This window comes from Oryctolagus cuniculus, chromosome 1 (assembly GCF_051225735.1).
Source record: "Oryctolagus cuniculus isolate XC-2025 breed Fujian yellow rabbit chromosome 1, ASM5122573v1, whole genome shotgun sequence".
Taxonomy (NCBI): domain Eukaryota; kingdom Metazoa; phylum Chordata; class Mammalia; order Lagomorpha; family Leporidae; genus Oryctolagus; species Oryctolagus cuniculus.
Window position 1 is genome coordinate 119,192,265 of NC_142867.1, and position 15,853 is coordinate 119,208,117.

The 15,853-nt window shown below is 42.6% G+C and overlaps 1 protein-coding gene across 1 annotated transcript; it reads left to right on the forward strand.

Annotated features, from left to right (window-relative positions):
• The first annotated feature begins 333 nt into the window (after positions 1–333).
• LOC149128589 (uncharacterized) lies at positions 334–14,632 on the forward strand. Its single transcript, XM_089335281.1, has 6 exons — positions 334–669; positions 910–999; positions 1,352–1,428; positions 2,473–2,601; positions 3,459–3,524; positions 5,217–14,632. Exons 3-6 carry the CDS (start codon positions 1,380–1,382, stop codon positions 5,336–5,338), a joined length of 366 nt encoding a protein of 121 aa, XP_089191407.1. The 5' UTR covers positions 334–669; positions 910–999; positions 1,352–1,379; the 3' UTR covers positions 5,339–14,632.
• Positions 14,633–15,853: the final 1,221 nt, after the last annotated feature.

The window sequence follows — 15,853 nt, forward strand, 5'->3', positions numbered from 1 at the left end:
GATTCAAAAGGGAAGTAATTCCGCACAGCTGAACGAAGTTGGAGGTAGTTAGCAGGCAAATGATATACCCACAGGAGCCAGAGATCGGAAGCTCTTTCCCAAGATCCCCACAGGGAATCCGTTCGGCCCTCAGAGTGGGCTCAAATTCTCCTTCAGCCTCCCACTGGGTTGCCAAAGTTACGGAATTGTAGCGTCTCTGGAGAGTGCTCACGTGAATTCCGTGAGTTCTCTCCCCCACCGTCTCTTTTTTCACAGTCTCAGTTCAGTAGCACCACAAATTTACTAGCTCCTAATCTCCTGTTAATTCGCCCCGCCCAGAGTCAGGTTTTTCTGCTAGGCTCAGGGCCGGTGCAGACCTGAGGTCGCTCTGCTTATGACGTATGTCTAAGATGGCGCCTGCTCTTTGTCTTGCTCACCCTTGAGAGGTGAGCGGAGAGAGAGAAACCCGTGTCCGTAGTAGTCACCCTTTTCTCTCTCTCTCTCTCTGTTCCAGTTAGCCTTGTGAACTTCCCCCCCCGGGGGTCGTTCCCTCTAGTCTCCTCTCTCCGCTTGCCTGCCGGTGTCTCGGGCTATTGAGGTTCGGCTCACCTCGCGTTCCAGCGCTGGTGTGTTGAGTCTGCCGCTGATGTCCCGAACTGTGGGCTCCCACGCTCTCCACGCAGGTCCGCTGTGAGTCACGCGTTCCGGAAGAGTTTCTTCTGCTGTTTCCTCCCCTACTCTTCCTTGAACCTGCAGTATCTCCACTTTTATTAAAGTATCTCTCCCCAGACTATCAGTGTGCTCCCTTCCTATTCCGCCATCTTCCCATTCAAAATCCCATTCTCCATTTTTTAATCTTGACCATCGTCAAGGCCCAGCACGTGCCCAGTATTCTGAGAAGGGCTCTCCTGATTCTGCTTGTGTGTACAGGTGCCTGGTGTACACAGCTTGGATGTGCAATATCTCATTGTTTTCCCTAGGATCACTTTTTTCTCCAGTCGGGAAGATAGTTGAGTTAAGGTAGGTAATGTTTCTTACATATCTCTTCCACAGCCCACATGCAACCTGACCCTGAGAAGTAGGCACTTGGTGTGCTGTACATGAGAATTGCTGCTGATGAGATAACCCCTTAGATCATTTGTAGTTGGGGCAAAATAGAGCAGTGAAGTCTGGTGGAAGAAAGAGGGTCATGAAAGAGGGATCTGGACTATTGCCACTGTTGCAAGTGCTTAGATTGGGATCTGTTTTTGGCCTTTCCTGTACCTACAGGCCATTAATCTTGGCAGACTGTATTATAAAATGAAGTGGAAGTTGATTTTAGCAAGCAATGCCCCACTACCAGAAGTCTTGAGTGTTACCTGTTCTCTAACAGAATCTGCTACAGAACCAGCTGAGACAGAATGAAAACCCTCCTACAGCTGGGTCTCTCTCTGCTGTGCACAGATATTGGTAAGTTTGGGCACTTTCTGCTATGCATAGAAATTGGTAAATTTGGAGCTGGCATAACTGGTAAAGCCACCATCTACAATACCAGTATCACATGTGGGTGCCACTTCCTGTCCCATCTTCTGCACTTACAATCCCTGCTAATCTGCATAGGAAAGCAGTGGAACATGGCCCATTCCCTACGTGGAAGACCCAGAAAAAGCTGCTGACTCTTGACTTCAGACTGGCCCAGCTCCTGCCACCTCAGCCGTTTGGGGAATAAACCAAAGGATGGAAGATCTCTATCTCTCCCTCTCTCCCTCCCTCCCTCTCTCTCTTTCTGAACTCTGCTCTTTAAATGAATAAATAAAATCTTTTTTTTTTTTAAAAAAGACATTGGTAAATTCTTGGGAGGTGGCCCAGTAATGGCTAATGTATCAGCCCAGGCCTATCTCATGCTTATATGTGAGCAGGTCTTGTCTGTTTCTCATTCCCTGGGTTTCTTGAATTCCAACTGGCTTCTGAGGAAAAGTTTTAGTTTCATAAATGGATTGGATGTAGTCCTTGCTTCCTTCATCTCAGTCCCCTGAATTCTCCCCTCATCCTTGTCTTCTTTTGGGAAGCTGATCTGATCTCTAAGCTTTATACAAAATTTACTAAAGTAGGACTTGTATATGGAGTGAGAAAGCTGGATCTTCTGGTAAGTCTAACTGTCCATTCAGATCTCATCACTGGTGATTCAGTCCAGGCTCTGATAACCACAGTGCTCTCCATAATAAGCACTGTGGTAAACTGGAAAATTAAGTCCAAATGCCATGTGCAGCACAGCTCTGTGGAGAGAGGTCAGTCTCCCTGGCCGGTGGTCAGTCGTTCAGTTGTGTAACATAGAGTGGTAACTAGATGATCTCCTGCTCAATGTGTGGTATTAAGACAAATTGTTGCCTGAATCATAGCCCAAGAGTAAAAAACTGGTATGGCCATGATCTCAGGCACTTAGGGTGATCCCTGCTCTCTTGGGAGTGACAGTGATACCTCCCTTCTCCTTTAACACAGTCTTTCTTCTTTCAGCCTTATCTCTTCTGTGTAGACAATGTAAGTCCTACACACGTCAAACGTGTAGTCACGGGATGCAGACATGTGTTGCTAAAGAAGGTGAATCTTGTATGACCCGTCGAGTCTTTTCCCATCCTTATACTTGTAAGTATGTCTGGTTTAGAGCAATGGAAATTCTATTTTTCCTTGAATATTCAAGCCCCTTTTTTTCTCTAAGACTCTTTAAGGGTGTCTATTCAGCTGAAGGTGTGATGTTCTGAACCTAGCCATGAAGTCATCTTGGTTGGAGAATCCTGAAATTATGGGAAAGTTCGAGTGGTCTGGAGTTGTTAACCCCCACTGGGCTGATTGCTTCCTGAGTCTTCTGAGACTCCGCCTCTATGGTGTTCACTGTCCAGAGATTCTGATCCATTGGGTCTTGAAATGCACTGTTTCTCACACTCCATCCTGGCAGCCTCTGTTATGATCTCCTAATATCAATCCAACTTCTGTTCCAGTTTAGAGTTGCCTGCCGTTGACACTTCTCCTTGTGCACATGACCATCCTGTCTCCTCACAAGCCCTTGGCCATGTCCATCTCACACCGCCCATCACAAGAGTATTCTAATTGTCTATTATATATTAACACCTGGTCCTTGAAAGCAGAGATTTGATGCTACTCACCACTTTGCTCTGGTTTTACCGTAGAGTCTGGAAATAAGCAGATTTCTAGTAACTGTCTTGTTCCTGTCTGGCTAAGAGGAAGGACTTTTTTGTGCTCAACATCTGGACTCTCTAGCCCACCACAAAGTGTATATTTCATCAGCAGTAGAGACTCCTGGGAGACTGAGCCTTGCACGATGTGGCTTAGGAGCATGTGGTAGGACTGCCATTAATTTGCCTACAGCCACTATAGGGGAAATGCACTTTCACTTGAATTATTCCTGGTTTAACATATGTGGTTTTGGGACACATACCTTGGTTATGAAAATGATCATTTGTTTCTGCTCTTTCCTTCCACAGCAGATATTCCACTGTCTGCAGAGAGCAAATGTGTCAAAGATTGTGAAACTAAGGATGATCTTTCCGGTGAGCATGTAATACTTGAAGTCTGCTGTGTACACCATGATTTCTGCAATGACCTCAAAGTGCCAATTTATGATTGAGGAAACATCAAATTGCCTCATCAATTTCTTTATATTATTATTATTGTTGTTTCTCACTAGGGTTCCATTTTCATTCTAGACTAGGGCTTCCCCAAGCCTCAGAATCTCTGGAATCAGGGAATCTGAGAAGATTCTTTACTCATATGACAATCTAAATGGCTTTACAGCCCACCTCTTACGCTTGATATTTTCCCCATAACTGATGTGAATGATAGCTGATTCTTAGTTTCAATTAATATTTTCATTACTTGAAAATGAGATAGCAACATTGATGAATAGACAAAAACATAGACTATAAAGAGGAGAAGGACAACTAATGAACAGGATAACTAGTCTTTTTATATAACACGTGCTTAGTTCCCTAAGTGCATTAAAGGGCTATGTGTCCATTAAAGGGAATGAAGGGATGAAAAATACAAATAAGATATGCATGCTAGAGGTATCATGAAAACTAATCTGCTTAGATAGGTTGGGAGCAGATCCTGAACCACTAGTTCATGTGCACCCCCTTTCATCTTCCTTCTCTTTCTCACTAGTTCTACTTCCAATGTGTGAATAGATCTGGGGTACTTCTATCATATCTTCAGTGATAAGCTTTATGATATCTCTCTAACAGAGTTGGGAAACATTTTCCCTGTGAAGGGTCATTTGGATACTTACAACATCATTTGTGAGTCATGAAAAATTATCCACCTAGACATTAACCAATTGCAGATTTATTGAATTTTGAGTCTTTCCTGTGACTGCCTTGGCAGGGCCAGACCAAATGATTCTACAGGCTTTATACAGTCTGTGGGCTGGAAGTTCCCCACCTCTGTATCTAAAACAACACACACTTAAAATGATATTGGTGTTAGACTTGTATTGAATAACTATGTTAAATGCTCATTTTTTTTGCAAGAAAGTTTTTCCAGTTATATTGATGGTCCAAAATCATTGCCAAAATGAGGATCAATGTAGATTATGAATATGTTCATTTGTTTGTTATTCTGCCCAATAATGAAAATTTGCTTGGTTAAATGGTGTTTTCTACTGTACCATCTACAGTAGAAAACTGTACTGTAAACAGATGGTACAGCCCTAAGTATGCTCTCCTGGTTATTTACCCATTGGTTCCATAAGAACCCTTTTTCCCCCCCCTCAGAGTCTCTATATGATATCAAAATGGCTAAGTCCAATTCAGACACCAGTAATATGCAGGGACCACAATTTGGTTAAAAGCTGACTTCTGGCTAAACAACGTGTGTAGAAGTTCCTGCATTCCTCAACACAAAAGGCAATTTATGACAAACCCACAATCAGCATCCTATTGAATGGGGAAAAGTTGGAAGCAGTCCCACTGAAATCCGGTACCAGACAGGGATGCTCAGTCTCACCATTGCTATTCAGTATAGTACTGGAAGTTTTAGCCAGAGCCAAGAGGAAAGAAAAAAAATCAAAGGGACACAAATTAGGAAGGAGGAAGTCAAACTATCCCTTTTTCCAGACAGCATGATTCTTTATTCAGGGGATCCAAAGAATTCCACTAAGATACTATTGGAACTCATAAAAGAGGTTGGTAAAGTAGCAGGATATAAAATCAATACACAAAAACCAACAGCTTTTGTATACACAGGCAATGCCACGGCTGAGAAAGAACTTCTAAGATCAATCCCATTCACAATAGCTACCAAAAAAATCAAATATCTTATAATAAACTCAACAAAGGATGTCAAAGATCTCTATGATGAGAATTAAAAGACTGTGAAGAAAGAAATAAAAGAAGATACGAAAAAAATGGAAAAATATTCCATGTTCATGGATTGGAAGAATCAATATCATGAAAATGTCCATCCTTCCAAAAGCAATTTACAGATTCAATGTGATATCAATCAAAATATCAAAAACATTCTTCTCAAATCTAGAAAAAATGATGCTGAAATTCATATGGAGACACAGGAGACCTTGAATAGCTAAAGCAATCTTGTACAACAAAAACAAAGCCGGAGGCATCACAATATCAGATTTCAAGACATACTACAGGACAGTTATAATCAAAACAGTCTGGTATTGGTACAAAAACAGATGGATAGACCAATGGAACAGAATAGAAACACCAGAAATCAATCCAAACGTCCACAACCAACTTATATTTGATCAAGGAGTTAAAACCAATTCCTGGAGCAAGGACAGTCTATTCAACAAATGGTGCTGGGAAAATTGCATTTCCACATGCAGAAGTATGAAGCAAGACCCTTACCTTACACCTTACACAAAAACCCACTCAAGATGGAATAAAGATCTAAATCTAAGACCTGACATTATCAAATTATTAGAGAACATTGGAGAAACCCTGCAAGAATTTGGCACAGACAAAGACTTCTTGGGAAAGACCTGGGAGGCACAGGCAGCCAAAGCCAAAATGAACAACTGGGATTATATCAAATTAAGATGTTTCTGTCATGCAAAAGAAATAGTCAAGAATGTGAAAGGCAACTGACATCATGGGAGAAATTATTTGCAAACTATGCACTTGCTAAAGGATTAATAACCAGAACGTACAAAAAGATCAAGAAACTCCACAACAACAAAACAAACAACCCAATTAAGGACTTAAGGGCCAAGGACTTAAAGAGACATTTTTCAAAAGAGGAAATCCAAATGGCCAATAGACACACGAAAAAATGTTCAGGATCACTAGTCATCAGGGAAATGCAGATCAAAATCACAATGAGGTTTCACCTCACCCCAGTTAGAATGGCTTTCAACAGAAATCAACAAGCAACAAATGCTGGTGAGGATGTGGGCAAAAAGATACCCTAATACACTGTTGGTGGGAATACAAACTGGTAAAGTCATTATGGAAGACACTTTGGAAATATCTCAGAAATCTGAATATAGTCCTATCATATGACCCAACCATCCCAGTCCTCAGAATTTAGCCAAAGGAAGTGAAATCAGTAAATAAAAGAGCTAACTGCACCTCCATGTTTATTGCAGCTCAGTTCACAATAGTTAAGAAATGGAATCAACCTAAATGTCCATCAATGGAAGACTGGATTAAAAAAATTATGGGATATGTACTCCATGAAATACTACACAGTGGTAAAAAGATGAAATCCAGTCATTCACAACAAAATGGATGGGAAAACATCATCCTGAGTGAAATAAGTCAGTTGCAAAGGGACAGATATCATCTGTTCTCCCTGATCTGTGATAACTAACTGAGCACTTAAAGGAAACCTGTAGAAATGAAACTGACACTATGAGAAGCAATGACTCGATCAGCTTTTGTACTGAGTGTCAAGGAACAGTTTACTATTTTATTCTTTTTACTATTTTCTTTTTCTACTTAATACCATTGGTTAAACTCTTAAGACAGAATTATTCATAGGTGTTAAATCCAATTGAAAATTGATCCCAGTTAAAAATAAGAGTGGGAATAAGAGAGGGAAGAGAAGTACAGTTCAGGCACACATTCCCGTAGACTTACCCTTAAGGATAAAGCTGAAAACTTGCCATGGGACTCCAAATCCCTTTAAGTTGGCAGGAACTAATGCTATCTTACTAGTTAAAGTAATCATTTTAAGTATGTAACTGATCATGTAGATAGGAATAAGTGTCAAAGGTATCACATAAATAAGACCAAGTGTCTGGTAATAACAATAGCTAGAATTAAAAAGAGAGAGAGAGAGTGAGAGAGAGAGAGAGAATAATCCAATATGGGAAGCAATCACACAGCAGACTCATAGACTGACAAACACCCTAAACAACACTCTGGCCTCAGAATCAGCCCTTAAGGCCTTCAGCTCTGGCTAAAAAGCTCATGAGAGCATTTCAGGCATGGAAAGCCAAGACACTGAGGAAAAAATGATCTAAAAGAAGGATCTCTGTGAGATTCCAGTGGAAAGAAGGGGCCATCACAGAACGAAGGGAGGAGAGAACTTCTACTTTGTTTATGGCTCTATCTAAATACTGGTGGAGTTTGTGGACTCAAAAGGCTTCCATAGCCTTGGCAGCTCATGACAAGAGCTTGGGTGATCACTGATGTCATAAATAAGAGTGTCAATTGTTAAATCAACAACAGGAGTCACTGTGCACTTGCTCCCCATGTAAGACCTCTGTCCTTGAAGAGTTGTACTATGAGAATTAATGGTAAAACTTGTCTTCAAACAGTACTTTATACTTTGTGTGACTGTGTGGGTGCAAATTGTTGAAATCTTTACTTTTTATAGAGTTGGTCTTCTATATATAAAGATAATTAAAAATGAATCTTAATGAAGAATGGGATGAGAGAGGGAAAGGGAGGTGGGATGAGAGTGGGGATGGAAGGGCGAGTATAGGGGAAAGAACCGCTATACTCCTATGAAATTTATATTTATTAAATAAAAGCTTTCTTAAAAAAGTTTCTGGAGGCTGGCGCCATGGCTCACTAGGCTAATCCTCCGCCTTGTGGCGCCGGCACACCGGGTTCTAGTCCCGGTCGGGGCGCCGGATTCTGTCCCGGTTGTCCTTCTTCCAGGCCAGCTCTCTGCTGTGGCCCGGGAGTGCAGTGGAGGATGGCCCAAGTCCCTGGCCCCTGCACCTGCATGGGAGACCAGGATAAGTACCTGGCTCCTGCCATTGGATCAGCGCGGTGCGCCGGCCGCAGCATGCCAGCCGCGGCGGCCATTGGAGGGTGAACCAACGGCAAAGGAGGACCTTTCTCTCTGTCTCTCTCTCTCTCACTGTCCACTCTGCCTGTCAAAAAAAATTCCTGGAATCTATATTGAATATAACAAATAATCATAGTTTTCAAGAGTCATTTTTCATAAGTGTCGCCTTTCTTTTCCCAAAAAATTAGGCTTGTACATTAAAGAGTTGGCATTGCTGCAATGCTTTTTATAACCATGTAGAAAACATTTAGAGGACTATTTTGCCATGAACAAAAGTAGGCCTGAGGCAGTGACAGTGATAATAGGATAGAGCTCCAAGATTCATCCATGTAGGACATCCTCCATCAATTGGGTTCTAAGTTTGTCGCACAACAAATTTATTAAATCCTTAATCCAGTTTGTGAAGTTTGTTCTTTTCTGAACAATTTTGAATCCTGTTTGTTAATGATGTTGACTTTAAATCTATTTCAGGAAGATAATACTACATTACACTGTAGCCCTTTGACTTCTCCGCGCTCTATAAATGTTGCCTCTCTTTCTTATCTCCTACCAAGCTTCTTAGAGATTACGTTTTCACCTCACTGAACTGATATATTCCCAGTGCTCCACACAGTGTGAACTGGCTGTTCTTCTTTATGTATATGAATATGATATATGCAGATATTACTAAGTTATCAAGATATGTCTAAATTAAAATATATTTGTTAAAGGAAGAACACTTTCTGCTTTATAATAGGGAGCAGAAGTTTGTGAATGTCTTGTACAAGAAAAGAAAATATGAATGTTGGACCAGCACTGTGGTACAATGGGTTAGGCCACTGCCCATCCCATGTGAGCACTGATTGAGTCCCAGCTGCTCCACTTCTGATCCAGCACCCTGCTAATGTGCCTGGGAAAGCAGCGGAAGATGACCCAGATGCTTGGGCCCCTGCCACCCATGTGAGAAACCTGGATCGAGTTCCAGGTCCTGCCTGGATCAGAAAGTGAACCGTGAGGAGTCAGGCAGACAGTCTGATATAGGATGCCAAAGTCTGAAGCAGTGGCTCAATCTGCTGGGCTACAATGCTAATCCATTAACTAGTTTTTTATAGATAACAAGAAACAGAGATATGGGGCCACATACTAATTCTGGGTTTAACTTTTTGAGGAACTGTCAAAGTGTTTCTCAAAGAAACTGCCCCATTTTATAATCTCATCTTCAATTTTTGAAGGTTTTGTTCTCTATATGTCTTTCCTCTCATTTTTTACAATTTTTAAATTATTTTGTTTTATTTTTCTGAGAGGCAAAAAGACACACAGAGACAAGTAGATGGAGGGAGGGAGGGAAGGAGAAAGGAAGAGAGAGAGACGCCTTCATTTCGTTCATTCCCTAAATGTCCACAAAGGTAGGGACATATATGTGAATGAGATATCACTGCTGCCTCACACTGTCTGCATTAGCAGGATGCTGGAGTTGGGAGCCAGGGCTGGGAATTGAATCTAGTTCTCCAATATGGAATGCAGTCATCTTAATCAGATTCTTAACCATTTATGCAATATACCTGCCTCTCCCCCTCCATTCTAGAAAAATATTGTACTTTATTATTTATTTGTATTTATATGAAAGGCAGAGTGACTGAAAAAAAACAATACAGACAGACAGTTCTTCAATCATTGGTTCACTCCATATATACCTACAACCAGGACTGACCCAGGAACCAGGAACCCCATTTGGATCTCACATGTAGGTGGAAGGAATCTTGATACTTGAGCCATCATCTGATACCTTCCAGGGTGCACATTAGCAGAAATCTGGATTGGAAGCAGAAGCAAGACTTGAACCCAGGAACTCCAATATGCTATGCAGGTCTCTGGAGTGGTGGTTTAATCCTCTGTGCCACAATTCTCACTCCTACCCCAGGTGGGTATGATTTGGTATGTTGTTGTGGTTTCAATTTATATTTCCTTAACAAGCAAGATTTACCAGCCCTTTCCTGTGCTTGTTGCTGACTGCATAATTTCTTGAGGGAAATGTCTATGCAATTCTAGATGATTTTCATTGGGTTTGAGTTTTCTTGTTCAATCATAGCAATTATTTACATATGAAGGGACTTCCAAAAGTTCATGGAAAAATATTATTAAAATATTAGTTTAGGGGCTGGTGCTGTGGGGCAGTGGGTTAATGCCCTGGCCTGAAGTGCTGGCATCCCATATGGGTGCCGGTTCGAGACCCAGCTGCTCCACTTCCAATCCAGCTCCCTGCTATGGCCTGGGAAAGCAGTAGAGGATGGCTCAAGTCCTTGGGCCCCTGCACACATGTGGGAGACCCAGAAGAACTCCTGGCTCCTGGCTTCGGATCGGTGCAGCTCCGGCCACTGAGGCCAATTGGGGTGTGAACCATCCGATGGAAGACCTCTCTTTCTCTGCCTCTCCTCTCTCTGTGAAACTCTAACTTTCAAACAAATACTAAATCTTTAATAAAAAAAAAGATTAGTTTGAAGAATCCATGATAGCTGACAAAAGAGGCCTTGCACTTGCCTCTGTCACATAAAATAACCAGAAAAACCAAGGAGGTACTATGTTCCCAGGAGACTGAGGGAAAACTTTAGTGAAGAAGTAACAGGAACACTAAACAGAAACAGAGGCTTGGAAAGACAACACAGAGGCAGGAATAATGCACTCAGTAACTTCTACCCTGGCTTCCTGACTGGGGGACTCCACTTTTCCAGGAAAAGGTAAGTAGGAAAGCTGAGTGACTCTAATCATCACCTCAAAATGGCAGCCCCTCCACCCCAACTACAGAATTCCACTGTCCTCAGAGGCTTAATTATCCAGGCTAGAAAGCTGACTGGGGTCCACTCGACTTCTTTGTTCCAGAAAAGGAACCCATATGACCCTCTGCCACAACCCCGTCCTGAGCTGCTTCGACACAGCTTCTGCTAGACTCTATTCTGTCTTAGGGGTCAAGAGGCATTGCTAGCCACCACCAGAAGCCCCAGAACCAACATCCCACAGGGCAGGGAGCAGACCTCTCTGCATCTTGCAGCTACTGGATTGCTGTGCACAAGCCCTGGATCACGCTTGCTGCTGTCCTTTGTGTCCTGGGGCTCAGAACTAGCAGTAGTAGATGCAGGGACTTTAGTGAACCTGAGGAAGTCTTCCTCTGCACCTTGTGACTTAGGACTCTCAATAACAAGATACAAGCTGCAGCACCACAAATTCACACTCCTGGGGAACATCCCCAGGTCCCTTCTACATCCTGCAGTTCTGGGACTGTGGCTGTTGGTGCTAGAATCCCTGAATAACACATTCGCCCTTTGAAAAGGTCCTACTTACTGCTACAATTTTAGTTCTGCAGCTCCCAGAGCACAATTCTAAAGATAACATGTGTTTGCTTCATGAAAACTGAGTGTGGGGCCCTCTGTGTCTGGCAGCCTTGGGATAGTGACTGTTGACTCTATGAACCCTTGGGGTTCTCATACCTGGGGAAGGCCTTTGTGCATTGCACTACTCCAAGCCATGCCTGTCAGCCTACAATCCCCAGAATAGCCTGAACTCACTCTGAGGACCTTGGGGAATATGCTAGAGAACTATTCTTACCTATCTAGTAAGGTGTTACCCAAGTCCTAGAATACTGGTATTGTGACTATTGGTTGTACAAGCCCTAAGGATACTCCTTTTTTTTCCCTATGGGGTCTGGGAAAGGCCTTCCTGGATTTCACTGTTCTAGACCTATACTTACCCATGCACACGTCCCATCATAACCTGAATTTACCCTTCAGAATCTGGATAAGATCCGCAACACATTCAGTTGCTCTGAGACTGTGACTATTGGTGCTATAATCCCCTACATCATTAATGACCCCAGGAGGACATGGGGATGGTCTCATGTACATTCCACAGTTCCAAGGCCATTGTTATTCACTCCACAAGGCCTGGCATCACCCTTCTTCATCCTACAGGACCTGGGGACACTCCCTTCTGTGTTTCACAGTGCCAGGAACATAGTTGCTACCATCATAAAACACAGTGTGATTGGCAATAGACTATATGTGCCCTGAAGACACACACACCTGCAGGAACCCACATTTGCTACAGTGTCAGATCACCTCCATGAACTGCTGCAGAATAGGCAAATCTGGCACTCATATACACGGCTCATATTGATTAAAGCTGAAGAAACCACCTAGAGGTGATGTTTCTGGGCTAACCTACAATCAAAACCAAAGTGACTACCCAGCTGGCACTCCACTTCTCATCTCAGTGAAAAAATGAGATTGTCCTCAGCGGCTCTTAGTTCTTCCTGAGTCTCAGGCTTTAGTGGTTATTGACTCTGATGGGGAAAAGAGGATGGCTGGAAGATGAACCTGGATAGGCTGAGCAGTTATAGCCTATAACTAACTTTTCTCCAGACACTCTAGACTTCAGGATTGATGTCTGTCTCTGTCAGAGGGAGGTATACAGTCTCCCCTGATCCTGTAAGAACTGTGATCTTCGGGACTGGTGCTGTGGCATAGCATGTAAAGCCACCACCTGCAGAGCCGGCATCCCATATGGGCGCTGGTTCAAGACCTGGCTGCTACACTTTTGATCCAGCTCCCTGCAGTAGAAGATGGCCCAAGTCCTTGGGCCTCTGCACTGGTGTGGGAAAACCTGGAAGAAATTCCTGGCTCCTGGCTTCAGATCGGCACAGCTCTGGCCGTTGCAGCCAATTGGGGAGTGAACCAGCAGATGGAAGACTTCTCTCTCTCTTTCTCTCTCTCTCTCTCTCTCTCTCTGCATCTCCTCTCTCTGTGTAACTCTGACTTTCAAATAAATAAATAAATCTTAAAAAAAAAAAGGACTGTGGTCTTCCTCTGGGCCAGGAGATCTCTATCTAGCAAAGGGACCTGGACTCTCTGGTTTGATCAAAAAGGAGTGAGTAAGTATTATATCATTCCAGGCACAGCACACAGGCTGGGTGAAATATCTAACTTGGTGGGGGGTGTCCTGAGACACCCTTACCATAGCTATATTAAAGAGGAGGGGGGCAAAGCCAGAGCAAAGAACAGAAAAGGTTGATCTTCTGTGTCCAGTATGAGAGCAGTCCTAGGCTCCTGGGTGCTGATCTGATGTGTCATTGGAACCTGTAAGGAGACCCCCAGGCACCGTCATTCCCATATGGGAGGTCTACTGGAAATGCCAGACCCTGGAGCTCTTGACTTTCAGTGGCATCAAATCTCCAATGATCTCCTCTGCAAGTAGAACATGGCCCTGGGGGTCCTTTTTGACAATCCTTGGTGAAGTGTCCCCTCCTTTGCAGTGAAAGCACTTGGGAGATCCCTGGGGGTCTTGCTGGAGCTGAGATGTCACCATGAGTTCAGCCCCCTCTTATCCTTTCTCTCCTGCTGTTGGGTCCTCTCCTGATCTCTGTTATAAACAAAGACCATAGTAGCCACTTTTAAGAGGTTGTCTAGAACTCTACATTTACCTTTGATTTTGGAAATTTTCGAAAGTCAGTTATTTAAATCAGTGTTATTTCTCAAATGTATTCTGCCAAGGTACTTGAAATATTCTTGATTTAACTTGTGTTGACTTTATTATCTTGGGTAACTTTATATGTGAAGGTCTATTTTCCACATAATTCCTGTATACTCTTTTGTCACTAACATTGCTTCACTTCTCCCAGTGGCAAAATGCATGCCATGATAGTCCTGAAAACATTTGCTCATGCTAGCCAGCATTTTCATTTTGAAATCATAAAGTTGTTTACATTTCTCCAAGTTGTGTTGCTCCTTCCATGTACATTGTTTTGCAAAATTATGTCACCAAAGTGGATACTTTCAGGTATTCGTGTTAGTGTAATATCTTTCTATTTTCTTATTTTTTGTAGTACTCAAAATTAAACATTATCTATTAAAAAAAAAGAGGTTGTCTACAGTTATTCTTAAGTGTTGAAAATTAACTGAAATGTGATCCCTGTTGAACATGGTGGTGGGAATGGGAGAGGGAAGAGATGTATAATTTGGGACATGCTCAGGCTGACTTGCCCCAAGTGGTGGAGTTGGAAGCATACCAGGGGATTCCAATTCAATCCCATCGAGGTGGCATGTACCAACGCCATCTCACTGTTCCAGGTGATCAGTTTCAGTTCACAGTTGGTCATGGTGAAGGGACTGGGAGTCAAAGGGAGCACATAGACAAGTCTAGTACCTGCTAACGCTAACTGATGGAGTAAATAAAGGGGAGAGTGATCCAACATGGGAAGTGAGATACTCAGCAGACTCATAGAATGGCAGATGTCCTAAATAGCACTCTGGCCTCAGAATCAGCCCTAAAGGCATTCGGAGCTGGCTGAAAAGCTCATGAGAGTATTTCAGGCATGGAAAGCCAAGACACTCTGGCAAAAGATCTCTGCGAGTGAGATCCCAGTGGAAAGAACAGGTCATCAAAGAAGGAGGTACCTTTCTCTGAAGGGAGGAGAGAACCTCCACTTTGACTATGACCTTGTCTAAACAAGATAAGAGTCGGAGAACTCAGAGGGCTTCCATAGCCTTGGAAACTCATGACTGGAGCATAGGGAGATTACTGATGCCATAGACAGGAGTGTCAATTTGTAAAGTCAACAACAGGAGTCACTGTGCACTTACTCCTCATGTAGGATCTCTATCCTTAATGTGCTGTACATTGAGATTTAATGCTATAACGAGTACTCAAACAATATATTTCACTCTGTGTTTCTATGTGGGTGCAAACAGTTGAAATCCTTACTTAATGCATACTAAACTGATCCTCTGTAAAAAAAAAAAAAAAAGAAATTATCAATTCCCAACTTGACTCTCACTGGGATTAAACATGACAATAGGTCTGCTCTGATTTCATCATCATTTAAAAAAATCATCTATTATTTTTCACTTTATGTTTCTGTGTGGGAGCAAACTGTTGAAATCCATACTTAATGTATACTAAGCTGATCTTCTGTATATTAAGATAATCGAAAATGAATCTTGATGTGAATGGAAGGGGAGAGGGAGTGGGAAAGGGGAGGGTTGTGGGTGGGAGGGACGATATGGGGGGGAAGACATTGTAATCCATAAGTCGTACTTTGGAAATTTATATGCATTAAATAAAAGTTTTTTTTTTTTTTAAAAAAGAGGTTGTCTAGAGTGTTTTCTGGTTCCATTGCCAGTTTCTGGAGTTTTCTTCTAATATCCAGGGCTGACTGGGTTAGGAGTCTGTCTTAAAGCTGTTTGCCCTTCTACAGAGTCAAGATCTAATGGAGTATATTTCTTTAAAGTCTCCCTCAAACATTTTAAGGAGGCAGACTTTCTCATGGCCCCTGATCCATCAGGGATAGTTTAGCACAAAGAAAGCCCGGACATAAGAGACAAGCCACTTAGACTAACTTTCTCCATCCTCTACCTTGTAATCAGCCAGGTGGGGGGACAGAAAAAGATTAGCCATTTTTTCTTTAAGCTCTGAGAGTCAAAGGAATCCCAATGTCTAAGGATGCATCCCAAGATAAAACCTACTGCGGATGGTTTGCTTCCCATCTGGAATGAGAGGATGAAGACAGAAGCTTCCCTCAGTTTTCTCTCTCCTGAGTTTGAGATGTCTCTCAAAACTCTGTCTCTGCCTGTGGCATCCGACTGTGTGCACT